The sequence below is a fragment of the Bactrocera tryoni genome, chromosome 2 (assembly GCF_016617805.1).
Source record: "Bactrocera tryoni isolate S06 chromosome 2, CSIRO_BtryS06_freeze2, whole genome shotgun sequence".
In the NCBI taxonomy this organism is placed as follows: domain Eukaryota; kingdom Metazoa; phylum Arthropoda; class Insecta; order Diptera; family Tephritidae; genus Bactrocera; species Bactrocera tryoni.
Genome location: NC_052500.1, coordinates 84,255,855 through 84,275,675, shown reverse-complemented (window position 1 = coordinate 84,275,675; position 19,821 = coordinate 84,255,855). Strand labels below are relative to the sequence as shown.

At 39.0% G+C, this 19,821-nt stretch overlaps 1 protein-coding gene across 3 annotated transcripts in view; it reads right to left on the bottom strand.

Annotated features, from left to right (window-relative positions):
• LOC120769106 (centaurin-gamma-1A) overlaps positions 1-19,821 on the bottom strand; it is a 289,994-nt gene that overhangs the window by 3,346 nt on the left and 266,827 nt on the right. For 2 of the 3 annotated variants that reach the window (XM_040095966.1, XM_040095967.1), the window contains exons 2-7: positions 16,936-17,168; positions 2,646-2,787; positions 2,376-2,510; positions 732-2,234; positions 534-651; positions 241-459 (exon numbers count right to left, since the gene is read on the bottom strand). In XM_040095966.1, coding sequence (XP_039951900.1) covers positions 241-459; positions 534-651; positions 732-2,234; positions 2,376-2,510; positions 2,646-2,787; positions 16,936-17,168 — 2,350 coding nt within the window. Of the gene's footprint in view, positions 1-240; positions 460-533; positions 652-731; positions 2,235-2,375; positions 2,511-2,645; positions 2,788-4,816; positions 4,913-16,935; positions 17,169-19,821 lie in introns of those variants that run through there. The other variant, XM_040095968.1, reaches the window with a different exon arrangement.

The following is a 19,821-nucleotide window of genomic DNA, read 5'->3' as shown; positions in this document are numbered from 1 at the left end:
TTGAAGTGTCAGTTGTGATGATGTGATGGCGTTAAATCAGAGTCGCATAAGGAGACTTTGAATATCTTAGCTTCACATCTCGTTGCCGAGATAAACAAGTGCATTTTTGTATGACGAAATCCTGCTGAATCTAGTGATGATCTATTCAACAGCCTAAATCTCATGATTAAGTGTCGTTCGGAACATGGTATTACATAAGTCACCGATGTTTTAAGTAATAAAAATGCCTGTTACACTCACCTGATCACCGCTTCTATTAATTGCTGTCCCGGCGTTGTATTTGTATTAGCATTGGATTGTGCTAAAAATTCTTTGGATTCATATTTGCTCCTTATCCACGCTTCCTTCTCCTCACGTGTGGAATTGGGCCTAGGTTTGGTGCGTTGCCGCGTATTCGCCTCCCACACCGAATTCGCCAAACTATTGCCTATGGCCAGCATTACACTGAGATGACCGGCTCTGTATAATTAAAATTTTTGTTTTAATATACAGTTATTTTCAATGGACATAATCTTTATAAAGTCTATACTTACGGCCAATCATCTAAGCCCAGCGAACGCACTTTGGAAATGTGTGAACCCAAATTACGATGAATGCCCGAACATTCGATACACATGAGTACACCCAGATTTAAGCTAGCCCATTCCGGATCTGCAATATTTGGATTTGCATTAATATTACTCATTTCTATATAATTAAAATTCCGGCAATTTCTGGTATATTTCACTTACTCGGCGCATCGCAGTCCACGCAAAAGCCATTGCCCGGTACACGCGTGCGTATCGCCACCATTGAGGCCAGCTCACTTGTGGTTGCCGGTTTGGTTTTCGTGCTCTCGATACCCTGCAGGCTTTTGAAGATCTCCTGCTCAATAGCAGCCACCCATTCGTCACGATCCTCAGAGCTGGCGGCTTCAAAGTGCCACTGCTTGGAGTCGAGCGATACGATGAAGAACTCATAAATATCCGAATCGTCCACTTCATTTGACTTAACGCTGCTGCTCTTCATACGGCGATGGCGTTTCTTTACATTTGGTGTTTGAGATTCTAATTTGTTTGCCGCATTGACAGCGAGCAATTCGCGTTGCTGCTGCTGCAGCTGTTGGCTATCACTGCCGGCAATAAATGTCTGTGAGTTGGAGTTGGACATGGCTATGCCCTCATCACCACTGGTCTGTTGCGAAGAATTCGATTTCACTGGTTCGCGTAGCGTGTCGAAAGCGGTGAGCAGCACCTTTTCGGTCACCTTTTTTTCCTTGTTATCCTTTACAATCGACAGACAGCCGATGCCTTCGCTTAAGCCGTTTTGACCATGACCGCGTCCATTCGAGTGCATTGAGGTTGTGAGCGCGCTGTTGGTGATGATCGATTTCGAACCGCGCGGTTTTTGTCCCGGTACTTTTACAGTTACGTACTGTAACGGTATTTCCTTACCATGCACATCGTCCATGTAATCGTGTAGTGATGGATGATATGTGAGCCGTCCATCATTACAGAGCGTCACATATTTCTTCTTCCATTCCTTGTTCAACGATTTGCTGGAGCGTTTGTAGAGGTAACCCTGTTTGATTGGTATGGATCGTCCGCTACCCAATTCGCCATTTTTCAAATCCTTCTCGCCCTTCTTCGAGGAGGAGGGAATGAAGAGATTTGAACGCCGTCGGCTTTTGCGACTTGTTGTAGGCGTAGATGTGGGTGTCGGCAGATCCTTACCACCGCCGCTGCCGCCGCCGCCACCACTGCCATTATCCCTATTCTCGCGCAGCGGCACCAAACTCAAAGGTGGCAAACTTTCTGCCGTTTGATGGCTCGGTTGCTGCTGCTGCTGTTGGTGATGTGTGGGTGTGAATTTGGTGATGTTATTGTTTTCGTTTGTGAGCATCGTCAATTCACGATCACGCTGCTGCTGCTCTTTTTGCTGTTGCCACGCCTTCTGACTAGGCGGCAAGCTCTGCTGCTGCTCGGTGTGCATGAAATCGGCGCTCATGCGCATCGGTATGTGATGTGACGACGTGGACAGCGCGTGATGGCGGTGAGGCAGCGTTAAATTACTGGTGGATACGGCGCCCTGCACCGACGAAGTGGATGCAGAGAAGCCATTTGCATTTGCGCCGCCATGATTGTTGGAGTTGTGGTGATAGGAGGCGATGCCGAGGCGTGTGCCTTGCGGCGTTGTGGGTCGGGAGTTGACGGTGGGGGGTAGGGGAATGCGCTGCTGGAGGATCTTCTGACAAGCTATGGAGGAAGGGGAGTTTTATTAGAAATTATATGGGTTAGTATGAGTGAAAAAACTTAAATATTTGCAGCCAACTTGGAAAAGTTGGTGGAAAGCAAAGAGTACTTAAAATTGCAGAAGAAGTTTGTGAAGCAACTTACCGTCCTGAAACACTCTTTCAACATTGAGACCATATGTGGCGCACGTTTCGTAGTACGAGCAACGCTTCAGATCGTTTGCCAGTTTTCTCGCGCGAGAGTCATCGATCACACGTGGATTGCGCTCACTAATTGCGTCTTAAGAGTAAAAGAAAAGCAATGAAAATTAAATTTTAAAAATAAAACTCTTCAAATTTAATTTAACAAAATGCGGCGATAGAGTCAAGTATGTGTGAGTGCACTTGTGCACACAAAGCCGATCAAAACACTTACCCTGTGTGCCAACTAAAATCATTGGCAAATCCTGACCATTGCGAAAATGCGCCATTTTATTGTAGTAATTGTAGATTGTGTTGAAACTGCTCTCGTTCTCGAGACTAAAGACGAAAATCACAGCGTCAACCCAAGCGGCAAACTGCAAGAACACAGAAAAAGGGTTGAGTTTAGTAATTTGGGCACTGAGGAGTTAAAAGAAATTGCATCACAATGCAGCACTAAATAATAGGTTAATGTATGAATAAGTATAATGTATAATAAATATGTATATGAAGCATAAAAACGTCTGCAAATTCGTATGAGGCAATAAATAACTGCTAAAGTATAGAGGAATATTTAAATCCAAAATCCAAGAAAAGGGGAAAACCATACTCCTTGGCATACACTTAGCGCCAGAATATGCTAAAGCTTGCGCTGCCAAATCACAACAACTGCTCGCATATGTAAGCCCTTGACTTTGCTATGCCTAAGTAAAGGTTAAGTAACCAAGGTACCAGCCAGCGACAACAAAGCAAACAAAAAAACTCACTTACAAGCTAAATGTAAGCGCAAACAATACAAATAAATAATATTTATGTACCGTTATATGTATGTAGCAGAGCATAGAAGTGTTGACGGCAGCATTGCGGTGCTTGAAAAAACAAAAGCTTCGAGTGGAGTAGGCGGATAGGCGACGGTAGGCGCATATGCGCTCTAGAAGTTGAGTTTCGAAAAGAAGAAAGCCATATTTCATACGTGTGCGACTGGACAGCGCAGTGAAATTTGCTGCAGCTTTAATTGTATGTGCTTACAGGCACACACACATGCTTGGAGCATAGCATACAAAGCGCATAAAGCACTTGGCGCGCTTTACATGCATGCTTAATGAAGTGGGAGTCAACGAGATGTAGCATAGTTTTGGGGGCAAGCAGCAACTTCACTTGCGTGTGTATTGCAGAAAACTGTATTCATATGAGGGAAATTGAGAACGCAGCACTTTTTAAATAAAAATTTTTTGGTTTTAAAGTTTATTTAAAATAAATTATGATTTCAATTTTTGTATATTTTTACCCGCAAATAAATAAGTAAATGTACCAAAGTGAGATGTAGTTTGAAGAATGTCAGCAAGCAAGCTGCAACATAGGATAATGAACTTTCAAAAGTTCGCTAAAATATCGCACTTGCTGCTACAAATACTTATATACATATGTATATATAAAGTGAAGTCAGCGTATATATGTATGTATATCTATACATCGTCACCTAAAATGCAAAATAACGTAACATCACTTTTCATAAGTTTACATGCGAAGCAGAAACGGTATAATAGGAACTACTAATATTGAAAAAATTGAGTTTTGGTCATAAAATGGTTATAAATTGGTTATAATATTGGTTATAATGTGGTTATAAATTGGTTATAATATTGGTTATATCTGAGAGTGGCAACAGAAATTTTTTTCTTGTATATAATATGATGTAGTGAATCATAAGCAAAAACAAACTCAATTTCCATTTATACGTTGTTTAGTATTTTAGGCGACGATACTACTAACTTCAAGTAAAGAAAAGTGCACGCTTGGAGTTATGTGTACATTTGTATTTGAGTGTGTTGCTCTGCAAATTTGCATTTGTCTGACTATACTAAGCGGCATGCAGCGCATTGAAGTGGCAAATAACTGGCTGCAACAGCTTTGTTGCACGCCAAGCAGATACCGTGTACGTGTGTGTCTATTGCGTTGCTGTTGTCGTAGATGAAGGCTACAGTGCTATGCTGTTGCTATTGCATATATGCTTATGTGTATAATAATTGCTGTTGCAGAAGCTGTTTGTGGCAGTTTGGTGAATGCTACTGCACACTGCGCAGGATTATGAAACATTAACAGCCCCAAAGTGCAACTTTCCTCAAAGGTGTGCGTGAAGGTGGCAATCAGCCTGCAACCTGTGTATTTCCGCTTGTTGAGAGGGTGTTTTTGTAGAGTTCCATGCCACAAGCGGAGTAATACACACGATACGCGCTCAGAGAACAAGCTACTGCAACAATTTACATACATACAAAGAGAAAATGTATGCATAGCTGTGTGTGTATGCGGGCTGCTGTGGGTTGGGGAGCGCCTTTGGTCAACAGACACAGCGGCTGCTTTTCAACAAATACGCTACAAACGGCTTAAATAATAAAAGTAGCTTACCCTTTTTGCAGTTGAAGTGTTGAAATTAACAAAAAATAGTTTTTTTTAACACTTTTTACAATTTACACCATTTGGCGCCTTAAAGTATGCCTTTAACGTAGCGGCGTTTACAATACACAAACAACAAAAACAACTTCTAACACAATTTTCTAGGCTAAGCTCGCTTTCGCATCCGTCTTTCTTGCCAGCTAACACAACACTAACTCGCCGAGCAGCCAGTGAACCAGGAAGGCAGGCAAACAGCCAGCCGGCAACAGCATATACTCCAGGATTCATATTTGAAGCACTCCAACACACACACACACACACGGACGCTCACACACACAGTGTAAAAGCCTGAGCTTCGTTCACGGTCTCAGTTGCTGTTGATGTTGTTTTTCTTGTTATTGTGTGCATTTGTAGGCAAATAAAATAGGAAAAATCGCTGGCACTGCAAAGTATCGACTACCCGGGAGCCGAGGAGGAGAGTGGGTGTGCGCTGTTGTGCCGTGGTGGTCGGGGAAAATCCATTTTTTGTTTGTGCCAAAACAGCAGACGTCGGCGGCGGCGACGACAACAAATATGAATGGTTATGTTGGCGACGGCGGCAAAACGCAAAAGTACGGCAAGCAGGGCAAGCGGAGCGGGGGTGTTGTTGTTGGTGGTGGTGGTGGCACAAACACGTACATTGGCGTTGGGGTGGTGGTGCTGTTGATTATGGGCCTCTGTGGATGGTAATGATGTCCTCGAGCGACGCGCTGGCGACACAGCAAATGACTGATGACTACATATCCTCGCGAGTACACACATACAAATGCATATGTCTGTATCTGTGTGTAGATCTGCTTTCGGTATACTATATATCATGCATAAATTGTTGGCACGAAATATTTAATTGTATTGCTTTTATTTTCGCTGTTCAAATGGTTACATCGCCGAAGCGGAAGCGTGCACGACACAAGCTCTGTCAGCGGAAGGCACACAACGTGCTGCAGCTACTGCGGGTGGGCGGGGTAGGTGGTGGCAGTGTTTGTGTTTAAGCAACAACAGCATAACAGCATATGAAGCAGTAATAGGAAAAGTGAATTTGTTGAGCTGCTTACAGCACAGTGTTTTAAAGCGTAACTTTTTCTGCCCTCGGTGCTTGATCAACCGCCGCACGCGAGTGTAAGCGCACAATGTTGTGATTTTTGAACTCTCTCAATTCAATTCCGACCCATGCAATGGGTGAAATATGGCAAATGTATGCATATATTTTTGTTTCAATTCGCCAATACACGGTGGAAAATTCGGGTAAACACTCGTAAGATCTGTTAGATAAAGTTTAGTAAAAGAAAATTCATTATTTTTGCAGTAAATGGAAGGTTTTTTAGACTAGTTAGAAAGGTACGACTTAAATCGAATATGAACCTACGGCTTAAGCAGGAACAGATAGTCATCACTTGGTACAAGGTCCGGGTTTAACGGTGGTTGCATATGCACATCTCAGCCATGGGAGCTTCTGGTGAGGCTTCCGTTGAGGTGCGTGGCCTGGGAATGTCCTGCTAGAACACAATTCCTCTTCTATTTACCGAAGCTGGCTACTTCTGGGACGGTCCAATTACTGATAGTACAGGTTCCAATTAAAATTCTGTGATATTGCTTTCTTTTACCGTCAACAATTGGACAATCTTAAAGAAGCAACCGTCCAAAAATGGTCTGCTTTGGCCAATAGGAAAAAAATAGTATTCCATCAGGACAACTTCAGGCCAAATGCATCGTTACTAGGTGGCTAAAGCCAAGAACGATCTGTTTGGTGAGATTGGCAGAGAATCATATACAACTTCCTTAAGGCTAAGTTCTTAATTGGAACCTGCATTGTCAGCAATTGGACCGTCTGAGGTCCGAATTTAGAGTTGTCCGTGGGAGAACAGTTCATATTAGACGATTCCGTGCCATTTTTACGAAAAACACAGCCAAATATATCTTGGCCTGGCCAAATTTTGCGCCGGCTTACCGCGATTCGACCACAATACCTTTTTCTGTTGACGTTGTCGTAAGGAATTAAATTTTCATCAGTATCCGCTTCAGAAATGAATCGTTTTCGTTGCTTTTCGGCAGCGACTTCCAGATGAAAATTCGGTCCATGAGGTTTTTTTGCGTTAACTTGTGTGACGCTCATGTGCCGAGATCTGTTTTTTACATCCAGTGTTATTTGAAGGGTTCCAAATGGTTGTTTTGAGATGTTTAACTCGTAGGTAACTGAAAATGTGCTTACATGACGGTCGGACTCGACGATTTTTATTATTTTATAGACGTTTTCGACGTTTGGCTTTTCAGAGCTTGGGAATCTTTGACATCAAAATCACTGGAATGTAATCGACGAAACCAAAACTGTCCGTGATTTTGGGTACACTATCGGGACCATTAACACTATTTACATTTTTAAACGTTTAGTTTGCGTTATCGTCTTTATTTCTTTGCTGGTGTTCATCTTTACCGAGAGCTCTTACAATACAGCTCTACGAAATTTTATCTTTCTAACTCTATATAGAATAACTCGATCGTAAAGTGCGATTAAAAGACAGCGGCTACGCTGGCTAGGTCATGTCGTCTGAAGAGGAAGACCTCCACTCCGCTGGAAAGACCAGGCGAGAAGGACCTCATTTTGCTCGAATATCCAATTGGCACCACATTGCGAAAAGAAGAGCCAATAGCGCAAATTAAATTAAAGGAAATTCAGTTTTCCAAACCTTACGTGCCTATCAAGGATCTAAGCGCTGATGATTTGAAGTGTATAAAAGAGAATGGAAATAGTGCAGCGGTAGGCAAATAATATATACTAATTAGTTCCTTAAGTGCACGGGTAAATAACTAATAATAAACCTGGCTTTTTGATTATGCAACACGATGGACTTAAAAGTGCACTTATACAGCCGTAGACCATAAATTTGCAGGAAGCTTGGTAAAACGAAGGAGCTCGTGCACTTTTAACGAATGTATATGCACTAAAGATCCACAGATAAACAGGTTGGCAACACTACAAAAAAGATAAGTTAGATTATTTCAAAGTCTGCCTGCATCCTTTGTGGCAATAGCAGCTCAAAAAAGTCACTTTTGCACTGTATACTCATATATCAAAGATGGCACTAAGCATTTTTCTATTGCTGTATATAGTTGTTGTTTTCTTTGGCGCAGATTTCATGCATGCGATTTGATGGAGTGTCCATTCGAAAGGCGCAATGCAGAAAATGTCAAACGGTTGCCACTGCCAGTCTTACATTTGCCAGCGACAACCTTGAATGCAGCCTTGAATGGCGCTTGAGGAGACTTTTTAAGTGAGTGAGACTGCATTGGCGTCAGAATCACCACCGAAGAGAATATTGTACCATTTCACGAACGTAGTTGGGAGCAGTAGACTTGTATTGCACGCTGCTGGTACCGTTATTTGACTGCCACTGCCACCGCTGCTGCTGTTGTGCTGTTGTTGTTGATATGAGACATTCTTTTCCAATTTGTCGGTGCTTGTTTCGAGCGCCAGAGCCGAACTGCGCGTGCCGAGCTGCAGGCGCTTATAACTGTTTCGCAACGCCGGCGCTAGAGCTTTCACAAATCACTGCGAGGCTGCAGTTTTTCTTTCTAACGCGTGTGTTATACTCGTACATAGTAGACGCGAAGTGAGTGACATTTGTCAGAGTGTGGCAACATAGAAAGCAAAAAATAACAATAAATAGCGGTGTGACTGTCTTGCAGGCGTTTGCTGTTATCAGCGGCAGAAGAGAAGTGCAACTGACATGAAGGCAGGCAAACCCTTACTTTAGCCGCTGACTGCGGGGTGGATTCTTTATCTTTCCATTTGTATGCGTTTTAACGGGCGCCGCGAAGACGTGTGGCTTCGCTTCCTTGTTAGGTACAGATTTGTTAGCGACGCTGCACGGCGGCAATGGCACGTGCACTTGAGACGCATATCACTTCAATCGGAGTCGTCAACTCGGTGCTCTAATGATCGTTACGCCGTCATTATTGCAGCAAAGTACGAATTTTAAGTACAACTCAGCCTTGTGTGCATTATATTCGTATATATGTCTATATGTATGTGTCATATGAGTTTCTTGTCTTCAATCACGAGAGTAAACACTTGCGACAATACAATTGACGTACATGCGCTACTTCTCCCACCGTTTCCTGCATCCTTCCTGTCGGTCACACAAAACTAACACTTTTATAATATTTTGTTTCCCTGCCGGGGTGCGCGTTGAATTTCTATTGTCCGCTGCATTGTTGAAGGTGTAGCAATTGCCATGAAATTAAATGGCCACAAGCAGCACAGCGCGCTCCGTGCAGCACTTGCAAGTATAGACTGCGTTCGTCCATGGTTGGGTGGTAGGTTGTCTTCGAAGCATTGAACTAGCGCGTTTGCCTTCCGCTTCAATTGGTTCGGAGCCTTTGTGGTTGATTTTTCCTCGCATGCAAAGCTTTTTGTTGCGTGCCAAAGTGGTTGCATGCAGCATTTTCACACATTTGTGTATGCTTCTGATGGAGTTACATATTCTCATTTATAAATCATGCATTTTTAATGCAAACCAAATTGTGATTTATATGAGAATTATGTACTCAAAAGCGAACAGTAGGAAGCAATGCACAAAAGTATATGAAACTTAAATGCACTGTGAGAAATTGGCATAGACAAAACATTTAAGAAACATATTTGAAAGTTATGAAGCTGAAAGCTTTTGTATAAACTTTTTCACAAAGCGTTTAATTTTTTCACATCTTAAAGATACATATAGTGAATAAAAGCAACTTGTTTTGACTTTGAACGCTCTGTTCTCTTAAACTATTGGTAGTCGGAAAAGTCGAAAAATTGCGACAAGTAATTTTCACAGGCTTCTCTTGAAGCCAACTTTACTCCATTGCAGAGCTCTGCATTGACCGAAACAAATGGTAGTTCGATGGTGCAAGGTCAGCGCTATATGATGGATGCAACTAAACTTTCCAGCCAAGCTCACCCAGTTTTTGCCGAGTCATCAAAGATGTGTGTGGTCTAGCGATGTCCAGATGGACGACGAAGCCCTTTCTGCTGATCAATTTGGCCGTTTTTTTCGATTGCTTGCTTCAATCTCATCAGTTGCTGACAGTAAAATGTAGAATCAATCGTTTGACCAAGCTGGAGCAGCTCATATTGGATGATTCTTTTCCGATCCCTCCAAACACACAGCATAAGCTTTCGAGACGTCAATCCTGGCTTTGCGACCATTGGTTGAGCTTCACCACGCTTAGACCATGATCTTTTTCGCACATTGTTGTCGTATTTGATCCACTTTTCGTCTCTTGTTACCATTCGCTTCGGAAATGGTTCGATTTCATTTCGTTTAAGCAAAGAATCGCTGACGTTGATTCGGTCCATTAAATTTTTCACAGACAATTCATGTCGTACCCAAACATCGAGCTTCTTTTTGTAGCCAGCCTTTTTTAAATGGTTCAAAACCATTTGATAATGAATGTTAAATTCCTTAGCGATGTCATGTCTGCTTATGTGATTGTCCAGGTCAATCTTTTCCATAATTTCATCGATTTTTTCAACGATAGGTTGACCAGAGCGAGGTGCATTTTTTACACCGAAGTTTCCAGAACGGAAGCGAGCGAACCATTGTTGTGCTATACGAACGCACGATACAGCATCGTATCCGTAAACTTCGCAAATTTCATTGTTGGCTTGCGGGGCATTCTACCATTTTTTATACAAAAATTTCAAAATATAGCGAATTTCTTCATTATTTTCACTCATTTTTGAACAGCTGTAACTTTTTTTCAACTTCCCCGAATTTAATTTTTTTTTGGTTACATGAAGCTTAAAATCTCACCTTTCCAACACTTATGGTATGACACAATATGATTCGTAGCACTGGAGATATACGACTGCAACGACATCTATTGACAAAATACGAAAAGAATTTTTCAACTACCCAATATTTCCATCATAAAGCGTATTAATTTTAAAAATAATCGCTTTTTACAACTGATTAATTTTTCATTATCTTTACATTAATAGCAAGCATTTGCAATCCAATATATCTTTATTGCATTCATAAACATTCGTTAATAGAATATGTTTTCAATGTATAACTCTTAAAGCAATTAACAATTTTTTTAGCCTGCCATAAATATTCCATTTAATATTCACTTTGCATATAAAAAATGGAATTTAACGCGTGAATTGATATATCAAATGAAATAAAATTATGAAAATATGCACAAGCCAGCGGCATTAAAGGCTTAACGGTAACAGCAGTCGACTACACGTGTGTGGAGAAAAAATCAGCATGAAAGAACTCTCACTACCCAAAGCAAAGAAAAACACGAATGTGAGTGTAGAGCAAATAGCAAACGGGGCCAGTGTAGAAAAAATAACGGCGCGTGGCTGGCTCAAACCAAAAAGTGGAATATGAAAGTTCTACAGCAAACACATTAGAAATTGAAAATTGTGAAAAGCAGGATTAAACTGTAATCCCAGCAACTAGCGCGGTGTACAAACGAAAATTACAAAAATATCATAACTGTAGGTATGTGCAGCCTTAAGCCGGGGGTTGAACGGAAAAATCGCGCGCGCAATTTTTGCTTTTATTTAATTTGCCTTTTACTATTTATCGCTACGAGGTTGGCAAATATTGACATATTGAAAAATTGCACAAACAAAAGCGCAGTTGACTTCGTGCAAAGCAAAGAAAAAAAGCGGTGCGCCGAAAGAATGCAAGCACAACTGCGTTTGTTGTATTTGTCGAAAGGCTTAAAGTCTATAGAATAGTATAGAATAGGGTCACCAAGAGCGAATGTGGCAGCGACATGCTGCCTGCGCGCCGATCCCCACTCGCACACGTCACTTTCGATTGCCAAATATTCGCGCCTCCAGCGCGGAATTAGAGGAGAAATTCGCAAATCTCCTGCTGGCAGCGCAGTCACTGATTGTGCAATTTTTTATGCAGAATGCAAAAGGCTTTAGCATTTATTTAAATAACAAAAGTGCATTCTTCCAAAGCATTAAGGGTTGAAAACACTGCTGCCCAACTTTAAAACCGCACTCCTTGCAACATATGTTTAAACACACACACAAACGCATGTAAGTATTTCATACGGTTCATGCCAGCATAATTGCTTTACATACATACATATGTCTGCCTGAGGCACTCATACCGTTCGTGAGCCACCAGTCAAGCGACTGCTTGAGCGCCTAAAATGCCGCAATTGATTTGCCATCGATCCGGTTGTGCGGCGGACCCGCCGGCATGTGGTCGCCATGTAAATGCATTTACTTGTCATACACACATACATATGCAGGTACACACTTGTCATGTGAAGCGTGTCATATGGCCGGCCACAACCACAGCATAACGCTTGACCGGCCATTGTGCATGCTAGGCATTTGCAGACTGGCGAAAAAACGCGCCCACCCCAGCACTCGCACTCGGCCGACGGCACTTTTTAATGAATACTTAACGCAGGCCGTCTCATTTGCTGCGGTTTGTTGGCTTTAAGCCGATTGTTTGTCGTGTTTGGCTGTGTTTAGTGGTGCTGTGACAGTTGGCCCTTTGTAGTGCCCAGTTCACACTTTGACACTTTGCAAATAAACAGCCTAACGAGGCACAGAAGGGTCAATATGTGCAAATTCACGGGTTTCACGCTTTTTTGCTTAGAATTTAGTGACAAAACGACCGAAGGGGTTCGGCTAAATGCGTCAAACTGCTGTTTAAATTTTTACTATTATTTGCTCTTTAAGTTCGAAATCGATTTGTAAGTTCCTATATGTTTGTTTGTCAAAGCTGCTTTGGTATTTACTAAATGCTCTGGTATTTATTAGTATGGTCTAAATTTAGCTTTACATATTTACATATAATATACATATATATATTCACAAATTCTTAGGTCATGACACCGCTTGTCACTGTCGTTGTACATATACTTTTTTATGGTAACCTTATTCCAGCGGCTTACATTAAAGCTCTTTCTATGTTCCTTGCTTATGTGAGTACCTAAAAATTCTAAATACCACTCCACATACGGTAAAATAGAGACAGACAGCTTGCATAGACGACTTGTCATGTGCGCCGCGTCAGAAGGCAATGAGAGAAATGGTGAGGGAGGCGTACACAATGCAAGCAAACTCCGGTTGTGGCATATTTACAGGCATGTAACTGATGAAAGCGTATTTTGTAGGCACCAGCAGGTCGTGCGTTCGTGTGTGTTTTTATCTATTTGTGTTTACTTCAAGAACTTTAATCGGATTTGTATTTACTGCGGCGGTTGTGAGACATTTATACAAATGAAAGTAAATGAACTTGCGCTTTTTGCTGTTTCCTGGCGAGTAAAGCAGATATATGTAGCTTTGTTGTTGCCGTTTGGAGTTTGGAGCTTTGAAATAAATATTTGCGTATTTGCTTTTTGCTGTTTCCTGGCGAGTAAAGCGGATATATGTAGCTTTGTTATTGCCGTTTGGAGCTTTGAAATAAATATTTGCGTATGTAAGCGAAGTCATATTGGAACAATGGAACGTTGTACGTACACTAAATTATACTTATGTATATTTATTGAAAATCTCATATTTCGATGAAAATGTCAACCACAAAACCATACTAGTAAAAAATGTTTGGAAGACCACCAATTCTCTATACGAAAAAGATTTGTTTCTTAAAATATATGTATGTACTATATATATATTTCAATTAAATGTGATATAATTTTGGTACAAAAAAAGCTTTGCTCGATTATTACTTCATTTAAGTAAAAAGCTTCCCAATTACTAAAAAGCTCTGGACGCAACGCATGGAAGCTTATTTCATTATGAAAGCTTTAGTAATATTTCACAATATATACATATAATTACTTATCGTGCATTACTCACACCATTGTACTTCAAGTACTTGATGTTTCATTTCAATCTGTCAATTAATTCCTTGTTTACAAGCCATTTGGTGTCGCCGTGTCAAAGTATTTTTTTACAATAGAAAAAATTGAATATCGTGCAGTGATAAAACTCTTATTTTTGGAAGGTGTAGCACCAAAAGAAACTCACGAATGAATGTTAAAAGTGTATAATGATTGTTCACCTATAATTAGAACAGTAGAAAGACGGGTTGCTGTAAACGTGGTCGCACAAACCTTAAAGACGGTCCACGTGAAGGACGTCTAAAAACCGCATCAACAATAGAAATCATAGCCAAAATACCGGATATGGTTTTGGAAGATCGCCGATTGACTGAGAGAGATTTATCAAACGACAAAACTTATTGAACCACCTGGTATTTGTAACAAGGTACAAGCTCTACCATAATTAACTTATGGCAAGAGTAAAATAATTAAAAAGATTAATATAAGTTCTAGGCATCACTTTATCTACAGTTCACATATATATTCATATTCATTAAGATTCCCAAAGCACACTAACCTAAATCCAGTCAAGTAAATCAATGCAAAAAGTCAATAAACTTTTTATGCTTGCTGTATAATCTCTCTAAGTATAACCCAATAGTAGTCATAGAAAATAAAAGTAATAAGCGAGGAACGAACACAATGTAAGCCTCCCCTGCGAAATGTGAAATATAGCCATAAGCACATATTCAACTCTCATTCTTCGTATAGGAATCTTACTGACAATAAAGACTACGAAAGAAGGCTTCTACTTTACACTAGCATTACTGTGATGACAAACAGTTTTATTGTTTTTCTCATACATATTCGCACAATATGAAAAAAATCCGCTCGAATTCCAAAGACAATAGCGCACCCTCTGCCTTTAGAGACTGTGAGGCTGTAAGTCTGCAAGTTTGAGTAGAATCTATGTATCGTAAATAACAAAAAGGACAACAATTGACCTAAATACGGATCATTTGCAATTGAAAACACTTTGTTAGTTTGACTTTACACCCCCAAAGTGCCCACATTCATCGTGTTTTCACTTCCGCGAAAGCAATGTCGCAATGACTTGAAATGATAAATGATTAAAAGTGCAAAAGAGTGGGAGCAAAAATGCTTCGAGACAGATTATGCATAGAGAAAGAAATGTATCTTTTATTGTTGCGATACTTTCTGTTGCTAAGCAAAATGAGTTTTAAAGCATTTTGCTGCAGACTAAAACTTTATTGAAAGTCCTGTAAATAACTGTGCTTTAACACATATTCCTGCCGAAGTTTATGGTACTTTTGCAGACTATTGTAGTAATAATTTCCTTTGACTCCTCAAAAATATAATAGTCAATGGGTTTTTAAAGTTAACAACAAGCAGGACTCTTGTGTAGAAAATAACGAAGGCACGAGCAAACCTTTGGCACTTTTAACTCACCGAGTCGCACTCAGTCAAGCATAACGTGGAGGCAGAAGTACTTAGTAGCATTGTGTAACGGCATTACAAAGTAAATGGAGAAAAAAACTGTGCTTGTTGGAGGGGAAACTGTTGTTGTGTGTGAGTGTGTGCGTGTTTGTAAGGGTTTCCGTATGCGCCTGTGCACAGCAGAGCAGCCAAACTTAATGAGGTATATGGATTGTGAATAAAAATGAGTGCAACTGAGGAAGTTTTCAAACAAATATATGCGTTATTGTTAGCAGTTTGAGGAAGTAATGAAGCACTAAGTTTAAATAATGAATATTTTTGTAAATAAATAATTTATACAACAGTTTTATGTGGAGAAAATGCCCCATATGACAATTTCCTAAAGAAAATTGCTAATGAAGATAAAGTAGATCAGACGGAGATAAATTTCTAGACATTACGTACAACACCATGAGCTGGCAACAGCAATAGAAACAGTTCAACGAAAGCACATAACACTCGCAAGCTTTGGTGATGATTAATTAGAGCTGAGTTCAAGCTTTTGACTTAAAAAAAAACATTTTTTAAAATAAAAAAAAAAATTATAAAAATTAAAAAATTTAAAACTTGTTTTCGTGATTCGATAGTTTAAATATTAAAAAATATCGCACCAAAAATTTTTAAAAATTAGACACCTGATGAAGACACTGATTCGCTGCAGAATGCCATTACAACAGATTTCTCAAAGAATTAAGTGATAAATAACTTTGCTGCCAAAAACACACCCATTAATTGCGTTGCTTACACAATTTTGTAGAGCACGTCATGTTAATAGTCGTAATTGATAAAAAATATATTTGTCTAGCGTTTGGTGGAGCGCTGAGCTTTTAACAATTCGCATACATGAAACCTATATGCCTGTATAAAGCAGAAATACGTCAACAATTACGTAGTTTATGACGTAAAAATTTTATTATCGATTTAACTACAATTTGCACGACAATGAAACCAACATTACTTGCATGGCCAAGCCTAAATGTATACTACGTTATAAGTGAATAAAAGCTATGTGAAAACATAGCACACGTTGAGGCGCCTAAGCTATTACCTAATGATAAAGTAAATTCATTTAATAGCTGACGTAAATTGGCAAACTATTTTCGGTGGTCAGAAAGTACTAAATTTCAAGATTCTGCAAGCAATTTACCGCTGGACTACAGAATGTTGAAATGTTATCTTTACGGCGTTACTTTTTGGTAGGTGTGTTCACAAAATCGCAGGAATCTTTTTTTAATTTAAAAATGGTCTCCATTCGGTACTAGACACTTCTTCCAGTCGTCGACACACTTCTCAAACTCGATTTTTGGGATAGCCATTAGCGCGTTCCGCGATCTTCATCGAAATTGTAAAACGGCGGGCTTTTAGGGTTCTTTATTTTTAGAAATATAATAAGAAAAAGACACACCGAGTCATGTCTGGCGAATATGGAGGCTGAGTCATAATTACTCTGTTATTTTTTGCCAAGAATTCAGAAACAAGTAACGAAGTCTGAGCTTTTCACAAAAGAAAATGGTCAAGAGAGACAAATGAAGCAGTGAATATAATTGAAAATTTTACTTCAGAAGCACATATGTCAACATAATAAAAACCAAATGATAATTTGTTTGTCTAAACCCGCGAAATTTTAATTATTTTCTAAACACAGCGGTGTTACGCCAATGAAGAAGGAGAAACACACTTCGTTTAATTAGTTTCTTGAGTGTAAAACGAAATTACAAATTATAATTTTAATTTTTTTATTTAATAATTTAATTTGTATTTAGTACTTGTCGTTTTTTATTAATAAACTTTTGTATGCTTACCTGCATTTCTGGTGGTCCGCCTTCATCTCTTATCAGTAATAAATAACTTTGGCCATCTATGAATACTTCCTTCTTAAAGCGACCGCCTTCAGGCGACTCCTCTTGCATATAGGAACCAGTTAAATAACGATGCACTAAAGCTGATTTGCCGGAGTTCAATGAACCAACTATGCCTAGACGCAAGTCGGGCACTGAACGTGAGATCGTCCATTCTTGACTGTTGACGAAAGAATCTGTAAAATGCAAAGAAAAGCAAAAATTTAATATACAATCTAATTTTGCCAAAAAAATTAAAATTAAAAAAAATTAAAATTAAACAAACTAAAATATAAAAAAAAAAAAAATATAACAATTCAAAAAAAAAAAATAAAATATAAAAATTAAAAAAAAATTAAAAAAAAAATAAAAAAACTGAAATTAAAATTAAAGCAAAAATAAAATTAAAATTAAAATTACAAAAAAATTAAAAAAATACAAACTAAAAATTTAAATTAAAAAGATTAAAAAATTAAAAAAATATAAAAACTGAAATTAAAATTAAAAAAATAAAATTAAAATTAAAAATTACAAAAAAAATTTAAAAAAAAATACAAATTAAAAAAATTCTAAATTAAAAAAACATACGTATATAAAAATTAAAAAAAAACCCAAGCAAATAATTTTAAAAACAAATAGAAATTAAAAAAAATTTAGTAATTTCCAAACTATCGCGCATACCAAAACGTTTTCAGTGAATCGCGACCAAACCCCTTATTGATGGCAGTATATGGTATTTTGTTTAGCTAGTTATTGGTAAATCTAACCGTTATTAAGAATTTATTCAAATTACCAAAATACTCAGCCAATTAGTATGCAATGCACAACGAAACTTGTATGAATATATAGTATGCACATATGTATGTATGTATGTATGCTTCTTTTCAAAAAAATTATCCATGTTAGCTGTAATCAAGTGCTGACAATCATACATACATGTCAATTATAAAAATATCAGCGAGTAAAGCCAATTGCCTTTTAAGCATTTAATTTGCCATGTTAACTGCTGTTGAGAAATGTAAAAAAACTACAAACGTTAAAATTTTGGTAACAACCTAAAAGCCAGTAATCCTCACATTTTATGACAGCAATGACAGCCATGACATTTTGACACTATTTCAGAGCGCAATAGATGAAAATGTACTGAGGATGAAAATGTCAGAATAGCTAACTCTAATTATGGCAAGTGTGAGAATAATTTAAATAAAATAAAATAAAAATCATTGCTTTTTAATTGCCAGCTCTTTTCTAGGAAAATAAAACATTTAAACACACGTTTATATAAATATATGAGTGTTTGTGTGTAATAATAGCGAATATCACTTCCTACTCAAAAGCTCAGGTAACTGGCGTCGCAAGTTCAGTGAACGGCCCGAAAAAGCAGCAGAACTGACAACTGCCAGCAGCCTATTGACAGCAAGCAGCATTTACGTAGGGCATATACGTTCAACTACGCTCGCTAAAGCAAGCGGTTAATGCCGCATGAGCAACCAACAAGCGCTCCTCATTTCAACGCTCTATATTTTATGCTCTTATTTTATGCTACTCTAGTTGGGTATTTCAGCGACCAGTGGCTTAAGCTCGCTACTATGAGACGCCTATGTAGTTGAGAAGGAACTTGTTTTCGACTTCCTCGTCTTTACTGTCGTTTTTCAACCAGAGCCAGTAGTTTTTACCTACATGCACAATTAGCAGTGTCTTTGTTTTGCAAGGCGTAACCGTGTTCCGACAATAAAGCACAAACTCATGAATGACATACTGCAGATCTATGGCAGGCAAATGCTGCAATGCCTTTGAGTTATCCTTTGTGTGCCGCTCCTCCCGTTACACCTCAACGCAGTACTAGCTAATAGTGAAACTGCTGCTTTTATTGCAATTGTTTGTGCTCTTGTTCCTGCATTTCTTTGCCTTAGTCGCTGCTCATTCTGTGAACTATACACTTATGCCGTGATAGCAACAGACGTCTTGCCCTTATGCGTCCATCATGGCTTTGATTGACAGCTAGACGCACAGACAGGCAGGCAATCATCACACAACCTATTATGCTCACACATTTGTACGCACACAAAGCCAGTTAAACTGCCAGAAGGGCAACGAGTGTCTGTGTTCCTTTACAGTTAACAATTGCTTACTTTCTGGCTGGACACTCACGTGATTTAAATGCGTTGCTACAGTTTCAATTTTTCGGCAAATTTGTAACTTTTATTTCGCCCTTTATTTGCACGACTCGATCTTGTTTTGAGTTGCTTGAAAGACAATAAATTTCGCATTGTTCGATTTGGAAAAGCGCATTTTACTACAACTTCCACATCCAGTCTTTTGTGTTGCTTTTGCTGACTTTTTGCACAAATTTTTTTTATATTTTTCCTTCGTCATTGTGTGACGTTTCAAGTAGCGTTGCGAATTCACAAGTGTGTCAGCTGCTTGATGCTGTCAAGCAAACGTCACGTCATCGTGTGTCGTCAGCCGTATGCATGTTTAGCGAGCGAGTTGCATCAGGCGGAATTCATACTCGTACTTCTTCACATGCTGTCGTCATACGTGTGGGGCATTGGTTGATGCTTCTAAACTCAAGCTTGCAAATTATATAATAAGAATAGCAGAAAATTATTACTGTATTTAAAGGTCTTTGTTTTATTTTTTTTTGTATCGGTTTGGAACTTTCCCAGCACACAAATATCATATAGCGAGGGTATATAAATTTCAGGCTACACCAAAGCTATAATATACTTCACAGGTGCATTTCTTATAGCAAAAAAGGGTATAAAAGGGTTTTTATCTCTATTTTGTGCATATTGTAGCTATATGCTATAGTAGTCTGATTGAATTTATTCGGAGATTGTAGCACTG